This window comes from Silene latifolia, chromosome 5, assembly GCF_048544455.1.
Source record: "Silene latifolia isolate original U9 population chromosome 5, ASM4854445v1, whole genome shotgun sequence".
In the NCBI taxonomy this organism is placed as follows: Eukaryota; Viridiplantae; Streptophyta; class Magnoliopsida; order Caryophyllales; family Caryophyllaceae; genus Silene; species Silene latifolia.
The window spans coordinates 18,712,273-18,725,523 of NC_133530.1; the positions used below are offsets into that span (position 1 = coordinate 18,712,273).

General features: G+C 42.0%; 2 protein-coding genes across 2 annotated transcripts in view; one reads left to right on the forward strand and one right to left on the reverse strand.

Annotated features, from left to right (window-relative positions):
- LOC141654959 (uncharacterized) overlaps nucleotides 1-13,251 on the reverse strand; it is a 45,152-nt gene that overhangs the window by 7,216 nt on the left and 24,685 nt on the right. The window lies entirely within an intron of this gene.
- On the forward strand, nucleotides 310-2,656 carry LOC141656962 (polyubiquitin 11). The gene is made up of 2 exons (XM_074464058.1): nucleotides 310-489; nucleotides 1,775-2,656. Exon 2 carries the CDS (start codon nucleotides 1,775-1,777, stop codon nucleotides 2,462-2,464), a length of 690 nt encoding a protein of 229 aa, XP_074320159.1. The 5' UTR covers nucleotides 310-489; the 3' UTR covers nucleotides 2,465-2,656.

Below are 13,251 nucleotides of genomic sequence, written 5' to 3' on the forward strand. Positions count from 1 at the left end.
TTCTCAAATCTCACCGCGAGGTAGCATTTCATTCAGTACCTTATTTGACCAAATAAGGTACTTGCCAAACACTTGCAAAAAACCGGATAAATTTGAAATTTTGGTCAAATAAAGCTACTTTGGTACCAAATAAAAATTTACACCGAAGTGTCGTCAAACGGGCTAAATATCTTTGAAAAGCATTAAACAAGTCAAATATATTTAGAGAAAAATACGGTCAAAGCTACCACGAAAACCAAAAAAAGCGAATGGAAAGAATCAAACCCGGCAAAACCAACTCCGCCTCCATGATAATAAAGAAACGAAATAATTAGGAAAGAAGAGGCGTGACGTGAGGGGTGACTTCTAATCCTAATCTATATATAAGCCGGCCAACAACCACCCCTATAAATACCACCGCGTATAATCATACAATCATACCCTTTCATTCAACTAATCGACTCTCCATCAATTTATTCAATCAACAATTCCTCAATTATTTTCGCTAAGGTATAATTTTTCCCCCTTTCTATTTTATTGTATTTTGTTATTATAATTTAATTTAATTTAATTCAAGCATCATATTTTTCAATTGATCTTAGCATTGAGAATAGGGTTTTATTTTTGTAATCGGAAGTTATAATTTTTTAATTGAGTTTGATTGATTTAATTGTGTTGATTATTTGATTGCAAATCCATTTGTTCGATTCAGATCTATTCTTTTGTTGAAATTGTGTGAAACGTTCGTTCTTTCTGCTGATTTTTAATTGATTAGGGTTTGTTTTAGCTGAATTGCCTGGATTTTGATTTGTGATTATTGTGTCTGAATTCGTATGGCGATCGATGATTCTGCATAGATTATTTTTTGTTATTATGTTGAAATAATTGTTGGTTTATTTGATGGTCATATACTAAACATTAGTAATTAACATGATCGATAAATGAGTGGAACGGAGGGAATATTTAACATAATAAACTAGCGTACCAGATAATTTTTTTTTAAATGACCTGATTGTTAATGGTGGTTCATATGCTTCTTGCTTTAGGGTGTGTTTGGATAGCTTCTTGCTTTAGGGTGTGTTTGGAGTGGAGTGGAGTGGAGTGGAGTGGAGTGGAGTGGAGTGGAGTGGAGTGGAGTGGAGTGGAGTGGAGTGGAGTGGAGTGGAGTGGAGTGGAGTGGAGTGGAGTGGAGTGGTTGGATACAATTTCCCTCCAAATCTCGCCTGTTGTGGAGAGATTTTGATTAGGCTTGGAGGAGGGAAATTGGATTCCTCCAAATCTCTCCCCCTCTATTTCCCTCCACCCTCATTTGTTATCCAAACAAGGGATTTTAAATCCCCTACTCTCCCTCCCTTTCTTTTCCCTCCAAATCCCTCGGTCCAAACACACCCTTAGGGTGTATTTGGATAGCAAAAGGGGAGGGAAAGGGAGGGGAGGGGAAAGGAGGGAAGAGAAAGGGAGAGAAGGGAAGGGGAGAGGGAATGAGGTGTGGGTGTTTGGATACAATTTCCCTCCAAATCTTACCTATTGTGGAGAGAGATTTTGATTAGGCTTGGAGGAGGGAAATTGAATCATTTCTCCCCACCCTCATTTGTTATCCAAACAAGAGATTTTAAATCCCTTACTCTCCCGCCCTTTCTTTTCCCTCCAAATACCCCAATCCAAACACACCCTTAGGGAATTTCGTTGATAGACGATTCTCAATTTGTTCTGTTACTCTTATCTCACAATGAAATCTGTTCGCCTCAAATTTATGTGTGCTTAAATCTTAATTAGTGGTTTTGATTATGTGTAGATGCAAATCTTCGTCAAGACCCTTACAGGCAAGACCATTACTCTCGAGGTCGAGAGTTCTGACACCATTGACAATGTCAAAACCAAGATTCAGGACAAGGAGGGCATTCCTCCAGACCAGCAAAGGTTGATCTTTGCAGGCAAGCAACTTGAGGATGGTCGCACCCTTGCTGATTACAACATTCAGAAGGAGTCTACCCTTCACCTTGTCCTCCGTCTGAGGGGTGGTATGCAAATCTTTGTCAAAACCTTGACTGGAAAGACCATCACCCTTGAGGTCGAGAGCTCCGACACTATTGACAATGTCAAGACCAAGATTCAGGACAAGGAAGGAATCCCCCCAGACCAGCAAAGGCTGATATTTGCCGGAAAGCAGCTTGAGGACGGCCGCACTTTGGCTGATTACAACATCCAGAAGGAGTCCACCCTCCATTTGGTGCTCCGCTTAAGGGGAGGGATGCAGATTTTCGTGAAGACCCTTACCGGGAAGACCATCACCCTGGAAGTGGAGAGTTCGGACACCATTGACAATGTTAAGACGAAAATCCAGGACAAGGAAGGGATCCCACCAGATCAGCAGAGGTTGATCTTTGCAGGGAAGCAATTGGAGGATGGGCGCACATTGGCTGACTACAATATCCAAAAGGAATCCACTCTCCACCTTGTCCTCCGCCTCCGTGGTGGTTTCTGAGCTTTTGGGGACGGGGTTCTTACTTGACCATGTCCGTTCTCTGTCGTTATACCCATGTTGGATTTGTATTCGCGTTTTAGACTATTTCCATTTCATTTTATGACGACTATTCCTTTTGTTGGTCATAAAACATGTTAATGTTGGATCTCATATAAGTTAACTACATGAATAAAAAGTGCCATTTGTATCTAATTTGTATGATGGTGTCTCCGTCAAACTCCATTACTGGTTTTCGAAACTTGAATACCTCCGCAGAGCTACGTATGAAAACAGCAATAGACATTATCTCACTCGCGGAAAGAAAATAGGATCAATGAGCAGGGTAACAATGAAACTGAACAAAAAATTTATCATAAAAACGGCTCTGGTAATTAATGTAGTCCTCAAGAGTTGATGTTTCAGTTGATGAACGTCAAACTTGTTCAAGTCTCCTTGATGGATGTTGATGATCATCAAAATAATTTTCCAAGCTTCTTCAAGATAATACTTGAACCTAATCACCACCTTCAAAAATTGGTACTCTGTATTATTCTTACCTTTTCTCTCTTTTTTTCTTTAGATTTAGTGACGAGTTCTGTAGATATGGTGTCTTTTCCTTTTTTCGTCTTCGGGTTTTGTTATCATTCTTCATTTTTTAGTTATCCAAATTTAGAAAATACTCGTAGTACATTATAAATAGGAATTGGGATGGCGGAAGTAGAAGTCCTTTGGTTAAAAATCATTTTTTGCGAGGCTACTGGCTACTACATAACGCTACTAGTTCGTCCCCTGAAATTTTCACACACTGCATGCTGTGTGCTGGCGTGCATAGTAACGGAAGTCCTAACTTTTGTTGTTTCGTATTATCCAGGGAATTCCAAAAAAATTCATGACGGATAACCACATATCCCAAGACCGCGGACCGGACCGGTTAGAAGGGCCGGGCTGAGGACCCTTTCGTCCGTTTTTTTCGAGTTTGGACCAGGACGTGTATTAATTTATAAGGCAATTTAGTTTTATTTTTTTTATGTGGACCGGACCGGACCGGACCGGAGACCGGTCACCATATTTTTTGGGACCCGGAGACCGGACCGATATGTATCCGGTCTGGACCGGACCGGACCGGCCGGTCCGGGTCGGTCCAGTTTGCCGGTCCGGACCACTTTTTGTTCACCCCTATTCACCGGATTGGTAAAAAAACTATGGTTTATGACGAATTGGTAAAAACAATGTGGAATTGTGACAAATTGGCCAAAAAAGTAATAACCATGTTTTGTTTACTATTCTTATAACTAAACTTGACCAAACTACCCTTGCCCAAATTAATGACTCAATTAAAAACACTAATCGAAATCTTGGCAAATATGGCAATTTGAGACATCTCAGTTCCGATATAATCCAAACTACCCTTGCCAAATTAATGACCCAACTAAGGACGAGTCACTTCGAGTCGGGTCGATTTCGGGTTTGCAAGAATTCAGGTCTTGTCATTTGAATTCGGGTCAGTCATTATCAAGTTATTTATGAATAATAATCTGTTTATAACAATGTTATAAGTCAATGTTATAAGATGTGCAATGGTCCCCTGTCCAATATTTTTAAGACTTGGATCGGAAATTTTCGGTCCAGTTGGAAAAGACTAGAATTATTATTATTTGATTTTTTCTTAAAATATTATTTAAAAAGACATTGTAGGTCTACTTAATCCCGGAATTTAAAAAAGTTTGTAAGTAAAAATAATTCCGGTCTAACCGGTCCGGTCAGGTCTGAAATTTTCCAGTACAATCTTCGGCCCATGGTTTTTTGGGATTTCGATTCCGGTCCATTGAAATTCAGGTCCTTCGGGACTGGTGCACAACCCTATTTATAGGTACATATATACGAGTATATTTTAACTCTAAGGTTAAAATATAAAGAAGAAAATGTTGATTTGTTCTTATTTAAAAGTATTATTAAGCTGGCCGAGGAGGAGATGGGGAGAGGACGAAAGCGTGGACAGCGGCTCTGAGGGATTATGTCAAGATAAATGTGGATACGGGCGCAAAGGAGGGGGAAGGTACTAGTTCGGGAATGGTATGTAGGGATGAAGGAGGGGCGATGATGTGGGGGGTAGCCATAGTTCGCACGGAGTGGTGGGAGCCGAGTGTTGCTGAGGCGGTGGCGATGTGGGATGGTCTAAATGAGGCTAGAGCGAGAGGTGTGCGTAAGGTGGTGATGGAAAGTGATTGTTTGGAGCTCGTTGATTCTTTTAAAGGAAAGCGGAATGGAAGAAGCATTTTCTCACAAGTGATTGATGATATTTTTGTCTTATGTAATGATTTTGAGTCTGTTTTATGGTCTCATACTAGTCGGGTCAATAATTGTGTGGCGCATTGTTTAGCTCATGTTACTCTTAGAACTATTGGTCGAGCGGTATGGTCTGATGTTTTGCCGCCGGCTGCTCATAACGCTGTACTCTTTGATATTTCATTGCTATAGTAACACCCCCGGGTGTTTTAATAAAAAAAAAATATTATTAAGCTAATTTATTATTGCGTCGATCCATCATTTGTAAATGCACAAAATCTCATTGAAAACGGACACTATCCATCACAAGCTGAAGACGGATAGTGTCTCTCTCACAAAATGCAAATGGATAGTGCAAGTGGGAGGAAATTAATACCCCCACTTGCATTTTATGAGAGGGCCACTATCCGTCTTCAGCTTGTGACGGATATATAAGATATTGAAGTATGAAGGTTTTTGTATATGTTGCAAATGTTAATTACATCATTATATAGGTACAATTCTAGTGTAAAAGCTATCAACAATATCCTACAATTGTGGCAACTAAATACATGAAATAAGGGAGGATAATATACTAGACTAATATGCTAGGAGATGCAATCAGTTGGTGCAAGATTTACGTAGGATAGAATCTTTATTGTTATTGTGAATAATATCTTCAACATTCCCGCTCAAGAAGGACGGTCGTTGACGGAGTCCAATCTTGAAAGATAGTTCGAGAAACCGCTGCGTATGAAGGGGCTTGGTAAGTGTATCAGCGAGTTGGTCACTGCCATTGATATGTTGTACGTGGACTGTACCGAGACGAACTTGCTCTTTAACAAAATGAAAGGAAAGAGCGAGGTGCTTCATTCGAGAGTGAAAGACCGGGTTGGCAGAATAGTGGGTAGCACTGAGATTGTCGCAATAGATAGCTGGTGCTTTAGTAACACGAATGTCGAGCTCATGAAGGAGAGATAGTAACCAGAGAACCTCGGAAGTAGTATCAGCCACGACCCTAAATTCTGCTTCGGTGGACGAACGTGAGAGAGCTCTCTGTTTACGGGAAGACCAACAGATTGGGTTTGAGCCAAGATAGACAAGATAGCCTGAAGTGGAGAAATAATCACTAACATCACGACCCCAGTCCGCGTCACAGAACGCGTGAAGGCAGAGAGGTGAGGTGTTGGTGAGATGAATACCCATGTGAAGAGTGCCACAAAGGTACCTTAGCAAGCGTTTTAGAGCTGTCCAATGATGGTCAGTGGGATGGGTTAAGAATTGTGCAAGCTTATTGACGGAGAAGGCTATATCAGGTCGAGTAAGGGATATGTATTGGAGACTGCCAATTATGGCACTATAGGTTGTTTCATCAACGATAGGTTGGTTTGGTTGGGCGAGGAGTGGTGGGTGCGGAAGCATTGGAGTGACAGAGGGGTTGCAATCTTGGAAATTGAACTTATGGAGCAAGTCGGATAGGTATTTGGTTTGATTAGGGTGAATACCGGTTTTGGTCGGGGTAACATCGATGCCTAAGAAATATGACAGGGGACCTAGATCTTTTAGAGAGAATTTGGTGGAAATTTGTGTAATAAAGTGGTTTATATGATTTTGGTTTGGGCCGGTGACGATGATGTCGTCAACGTAAACTAATACAAGGAGGGTCGTTTGAGGTGTGGATAAGATGAAAAGGGACGGGTCCGAGACAGAGTTTTTAAAACCATACGTGATGAGGTACGATTTTAATTCGGTGTACCAAGCTCTCGGAGCCTGTTTAAGGCCGTAAAGGGCTTTGCGGAGTTGACATACATGGTCAGGTTTCTCCGGGTCAGTGAAGCCAGGGGGTTGTATCATGTAAACGGTTTCGGTGAGTGTGCCTTGAAGGAAGGCATTGTTAACATCAAGTTGGTGTAGGTGCCATCGTTGAGTGACGGCGATGGAAAGAACGAGGCGGATGGTAGTGGGTTTAATGACGGGACTGAAGGTCTCCGAATAATCAACACCCGGACGTTGGTGGAAGCCTTTAGCAACAAGACGGGCTTTATGTTGTTTTAGGCTACCGTCGGGGTTATATTTTATTCGAAATACCCACTTACAGCCGATTAGGTTTTGGGCTTGGGTGCGAGGGACGAGTGTCCACGTGTGGTTTTTGAGTAAGGCTTGGTGTTCATCGAGCATAGCAGCTCGCCAACGGGGGTCGATAAGTGCTTGTTTAGTGGTTGTAGGAGTTGTGTGGGTGAGAGGTGCAAGGGCTGTTTTCGCGTATTTCGGATTCGGTTTAATAATGTTATAGGAGAGACGGGTTGCCACACGAGGTGGAGGGGGTGGGGGGTGGGGGGGAGGTGGTGGTGAGGGTGATGGTGACGGGTTGGCAGCGGTGGGAGTTGTGGCAGGGGTAGAAGTGGAGGGTGGTGATGTTGCGGATTGAGGAGAACGTGGGGAGAGAGGAGGAGTAGTGGGGGTGGGAGGTTGATCTGGTGAGGGGTGGTGAAGGGTGGGACAATGTCGATGAGGGGAGTGGAGAGGGAGCACCAACGATCAGTGGTGAGGGTGGGGTGGGAGAAGTTTTGGAGAGTGACGGGTAAGGAAAATCCGTTTCAACGAAGCGAACATGGCGAGATGTGTAGAGCTTGTTGGTAGACGGGTCATAACAAAGGTAAGCACTTTGTGTGGATGAGTAGCCAACAAAGATGCAAAGTGTGGATTTGCTCTCAAGTTTGTGGTTGTTATATGGGCGGAGCCAAGGGAAGCAGAGACATCCAAAGGGACGAAGCTTATGGTAGTTTGGTGGAGTGCCGTGGAGGACTTCATATGGAGATTTGTTTTGAAGAGTTGGTGTTGGTAGCCGGTTAATGAGGTAGGCGGCAGTGGTGAAAGCTTAGGACCAAAAAGTAGTAGGTAAGTGGGCTTGGGTAAGGAGAGCAAGTCCGGTTTCGACTATGTGACGGTGACGGCGCTCTGCGAAACCATTATGCTCGGGTGTGTGTGGTGGTGAGGTAAGGTGGGTGATACCGTTATCTAGGAGGTGTGGGGTAAGTTTCTTGTATTCCCCACCATTGTCCGAGTAAAACGTGCGAATTGGTTTGTCAAAGAATTTTTCGACTATAGCACGAAACCGAGTGAATGTAGGCAGTGTGTCAGATTTGTTTTTAATGGGATATAACCAAAAATAATGGCTAAAATGGTCAACGAAAATAACATAGTATTTGAGATTGTCGTGAGATAATAAGGGTGCCGTCCAAACATACGAATACATGAGATCGAGTGGAGTTGTCGATGTAAGGGACGAGACGGAGAATGGTAATTTTGAGCTTTTATTATTAAACACGCATTACAGTGATCAAAATTTGAAATACGTAAATTAAAATTGGTATTGAGAAGCTTGAGAGTGGCGGTGGAGGGGTGGCCAAGTCGGTGATGCCAAGAGGTGGATGAGGTTTCAGTGTATGCGTGTTGAGGAGGTGGAGGACGCCATTCATAGATGCCGTCATGGAAGTGGCCCTGAAGAAGGATTGCCCCCGTCGAGAGTGCCTTAAAACAAAAAAAGGTGGGTGAGAAAAAGGCAACAGCATGATTGTCTTTACAGAATTTAGAAACGGAAAGCAATTTACGGGCGATATTGGGTACAACTAATACATTATTAAAAATAAGAGAGTTGTGAGAAAATGAACCATAATGGGTGATTGGCAGAGAGGATCCATCCCCTATGACGAGATCGTCTGGACCGGTGTAGGGGGCATGGAGAGATAGGGTGTCGAGGTCGTTGACAATGTGGTGCGAGGCACCACTGTCAATGAGGTAGGAAGAGGTGGGGTGGGTGGCAGCAGTGGCGGTGTGGGCATGAGCACGAGGTGGTTTGGTAATTGGTGGTGGAAAAGTAACATTTGGGTAGTCTCGTTTGAAGTCGGGACAGTCGCTAATGACGTGCCCTTTGCTTCGACAGTATTGACACCGTCCGAGGAAGGGTTTGGGTTCCTGGTTGGTGTTAGTGGAGGGCTGTTGGTATCGAGGTTGGGTGGTTGATTGATATTGGGAACGGGTTTGGGTGGAGTGGGGTTGATGTCGTGGTTGATGAGGGTTGTAGTAGGGTTGGCGAGAGGTGGCAGCATGAGCAGACGGCTGGAAAGGTGTTGAGATGGGTTGGTTCTTTACGAGAAGCTCTTGGTGAATAAGATTCTCGTGGAGGTCTTCAAAGGTTATTGGTGTGTCATGGGCTCTAACGGCATCAATGACGGATTTATATAGGGTTTGGTCGAGGCCGTTGAGTATTTGGGCAGTGAGGTCCTCGGAGTCGACGGGTTTTCCGAGTTGGGCTAATTGGGCACGCAGCACATGATTTGATGGAGAGGACATAGTCCGTGATGGACTTGTCACCATGGGTGATATTGCGGAGGCGATCCTTGAGTTGGAGGATATGACCGCGTGATGGATTGGCATAGGTGGTGGCAAGAAGGGTCCATGCTTCTCGAGATGTGATGGCATCGAGAATAATAGGAGCGACTGATTCATGAAGGGTTCCGGTGAGAGCATCGAGGATGAGTTGGTCTTGCTTGAACCAGGTTTGGTACGCAGGGTTGGGAACGGGGTCAGGGTTGGGTTTTGTGGTTGTGGGTTCGGGTGCGGTTGTTTTTGGTGGTGGAGATAGGGAGCCATCAAGGAAGGCAAATAAGCCGAGGCCTTGAAGGAACCGAGTCACTTGGAAACGCCATGAACGATATGTGGTGGGGGTCAGTTGATGGCAGTTGGGAAAGGAGATGGAGAGTAAGGGTTTGTTGGGTTCATCAACATTTGGGATGAGGGCATTAGAGTGGTTGGCCATGGTGATGAAGCTTGCGGTGAAGAAGACAATTAGGGTTAGGATCGTTTGGCAGGATGATACCATATAAGATATTGAAGTATGAAGGCTTTTGTATATGTTGCAAATGTTAATTACATCATTATATAGGTACAATTCTAGTGTGAAAGTTATCAACAATATCCTACAATTGTACATCATTATATAGGTACAATTCTAGTGTGAAAGCCATCAACAATATCCTACAATTGTGGCAACTAAATACATGAAATAAGGGAGGATAATATACTAGACTAATATGCTAGGAGATGCAATCAGTTGGTGCAAGATTTACGTAGGATAGAATCTTTATTGTTATTGTGAATAATATCTTCAACAGGATAGTGGCCGTCTTTAAACAAAAATTCTAGGGACATGCTAAATCCCGCACACACTTTTACTAAATCTCGCACAATTTTACACATTTTTCCAAATCTACCCCTTTCATTTCTCACCGCACCAACACCAAGAGAGAGAAATCAAAACCCTAAAAAGAAATCCCTAAATTTAATTAACCCCGATGGATCACCATTCACCACCCTCATTCCCTACCTCCAAATGTTTGCACTCACCAGCCGCCCCATCAATCGATCGGCGACGGAGAAGAAAGAAGGCGATTGGACAACGGCGTTTGTGGTCGACGACGATCCTCTGTAGACACAAGACTGGAGTTGACGACGTGCGGAGTTAGGGTGGTCGGCGATGGGCAAGGGGGTCGACGGCGTGCCGGCGCTGGGCGAGGAGGTCGAGGTTGGGGGAAGGGTGGCCGGAGCAAAGGGGTAGAAGACTGAGGAGGGTGTGCAACGGGCTGGAATCGAGTGCTTTTAATTTTTTTAATTTTATTGTTTTTATGATAAAGGGTAGTAGTGGAAAAGAAAGGAAAAATGTGCGGGATATAGTAAAAGTGTGTGTAGGATTTAGCAATTACGAAATTCTACCGTCCTCGCGGAGGACGGTACTCCTCACACACAAACACAATCCACCCAAGTGGACTATTATAATGACTTGTGTGTAAGGAGTACCATCCTCCGGGAGGACGGTAGAATTACTCGTCTTCAAAAAGAAGGACTGAAATGCATGTTTTATAGGCGGGTCATCTCAGTTAGCTCGGTTTATCAACTTGTCGAGGCAAGTGGAATTTCATTTCACCAAAATTTTGAAGTCTTGTCTAAATCAAGGTTTGCTGACGTAGTTGTGTTGTTATTAGTGCAAAATACATTTCAAACAAAATGAGAGCCAGTAATTAAGATTTTTTTTTCTTTTTCAAAATGGGTTCCTTAACAAACTAATTAATGAAATAGGTCGAGTTTGAAAGTATTTGTCGAAAATGGGTCTATGTAGGATCGGATTTGGCGAAACTGTGGGAAGAAGTCAAGTCGCTCTGCCTGACAACGACTTGCTTGGCTGCTCTAATCAAAACAAAAACACCCCTTTCTCCCTCATTTCGTTCATCCCCAATTGAACAAAATTATTTCAATTATAACTCAAATTATTAGTTTCTAGGCAATATCAAACAACTATTTGGGTCTTTCTTGTTCAATCTCCATTGAAAATCAAGGTATTATTAGTGTCTTGTTCAATGCAAATGGAGGGAGATAAGAAGAATGTATTGCAGATTATGGAGGATGATCGTGTGCAGGTTTGTATAATGTTGCAAATTCTGGAATTTATAATTAAGCAGACCCAAGTCGCTTAGGAGGACGACGACGATTTGACCTCAAGTCGCTCCCTCCCTGAGCGACTTTAGTCTGAGAGGGAGGGTGGAAAATCTACGAAATTAAGCCAAATATTGCCCATTAAGTTGCTAAGGGGGAAGGCGCCTTTAGCTGAAATCGCTGTTCGAGTAAGCGACTTGTCTTGTTGTAGCATTGTGAGGTTTGTGATCTTCTAAACTGCCACCCTGGCTATAGTCGTTGAGCGGGAGAGCGGCTTGAAACCGAACCTAGCTTCGGTGATGACGTGGGCCCATTTTGGGTAAATACTTTTAAACTCAACCTATTTCGTTAAATACTCAGTGTTTGGGCCCCATTTTGAAAAAGAAAAATTCAGTAATTAATGTAAAACCGATGTGTGATTCCATCGTACGGAAAATAAAAGCGGTATCCTTGAGATTTGACATTTTGTCCGAAATATTTAATTTTTTTGATCCGAAAAACCTTAAGAGGCCATAACTCGTGTTTACGATTCCAGAATGTGATAATTTTTTTTTTTTTCTCAAATCGATTATCTTTTTGAAACTACGATTTTTTAAAAAATTGTTGTATTTGGATCATGTGGGTAGGAGTTTTTGTATGTTAAAGTTTTTTTGACCGAACAAACTTTGAGTGACCATATCTTAGAGCTTGATGCGTCTTAAATTTAAGACGGATAGTGTCGTCTTAAATGAAAATTGGTTAATAGTATGACTAAGACCATGCCCAAGCAAGGTTATGGAGAGGATCATGACCTGTTGAGTCATGCTAATCCATAATTAAGCACCACATTTGCATGACCTTGAAGTAGAAGATGTTATATATACTCCGTATGGCCCAGGTGGCGGGCCACCAAACCTAGTAATTATAAAAGTGAGAAATACTTGATGGTTAGTTATTGGCAAATGGAACATAATAGAAGTGTGTGGTCAAATTACCGATTAAAAACCTTCCCAATTAATATGTCAAAGTAAATTAATTAATGAGAAATCTTAAAATAAAATAGGTAAATAAATAACCGAAAATGTTTCCAAGCTTCAGTTATTTATTACTGAAAAGACTTGTTATTTACTTTATGTACCATCCGTTAGACCATTATACACAACTTGTAAATAAAAACACTTGAAAGTCAAAAGAAAACAACTAGCAAGATTTCCAATGTCTTTCATGGCTATTGATGATCATACTCATAACTTTCCAAGCTTCTTTAGGATAATTCTTGAGCCTCGAGGCGATCTTCATAAACTGGTATATATACTACACTCTACTTAAGTTGTATTCGTCTGCCATTTAATCGATCAGTTCCTTTGTTTTGCCAAACTTGTACTCCCTCTATCCCGTTCATTTATTTACCTATACTTTAAATATTTTTAAAGAGTAATTTGATCATTCACATAAAGTTAATGCAAATGTGAAAATAATATGAAAGTATCAAACCCTATGAAATTGAAAATAAACATAACTTTGGAAAGTAATGCCATTTACAAATGTATGCAATGTTTTCAAGTATATATCTCATTTAATTTACATAAGATAAATCGACATTCGATTATCATTGTTTTGTTTATAGAAACTAATAATTGTGTAATTGTATCAGGGAATTCCTATTAAGTTTATGGCGGAATATGGGAATGATCTATTGGATGTCGTAAGCCTCAAAATTCCGATTGGTAAGAGTCGTAAGACATGGAATGTCAAATTACTGAAAGAAAATGGCAGAGCATGGTTTCAAGATGGTTGGCATGAAATTGTGAACTTGTATTCAATATGTCATGGCCATTTCTTGATGTTCACTTATGGAGGAACGTCTCGTTTCAATGTGCATATTTTCGACATGACCACCTGCGAGATTGAGTACCCTCTTGATCCTCAAGAAACCCAAGTTCCTAAGACCGTGACTGAAAATCACATCAAGACTAACCCTCGTCCGCCTAGCTCTTCATCAAAAGGTTCTCTGTTTTCTTACTTCAAGTCTTATGCAAGGCCGCTTTACACAAGAATTTTTGCTCGGATATGGA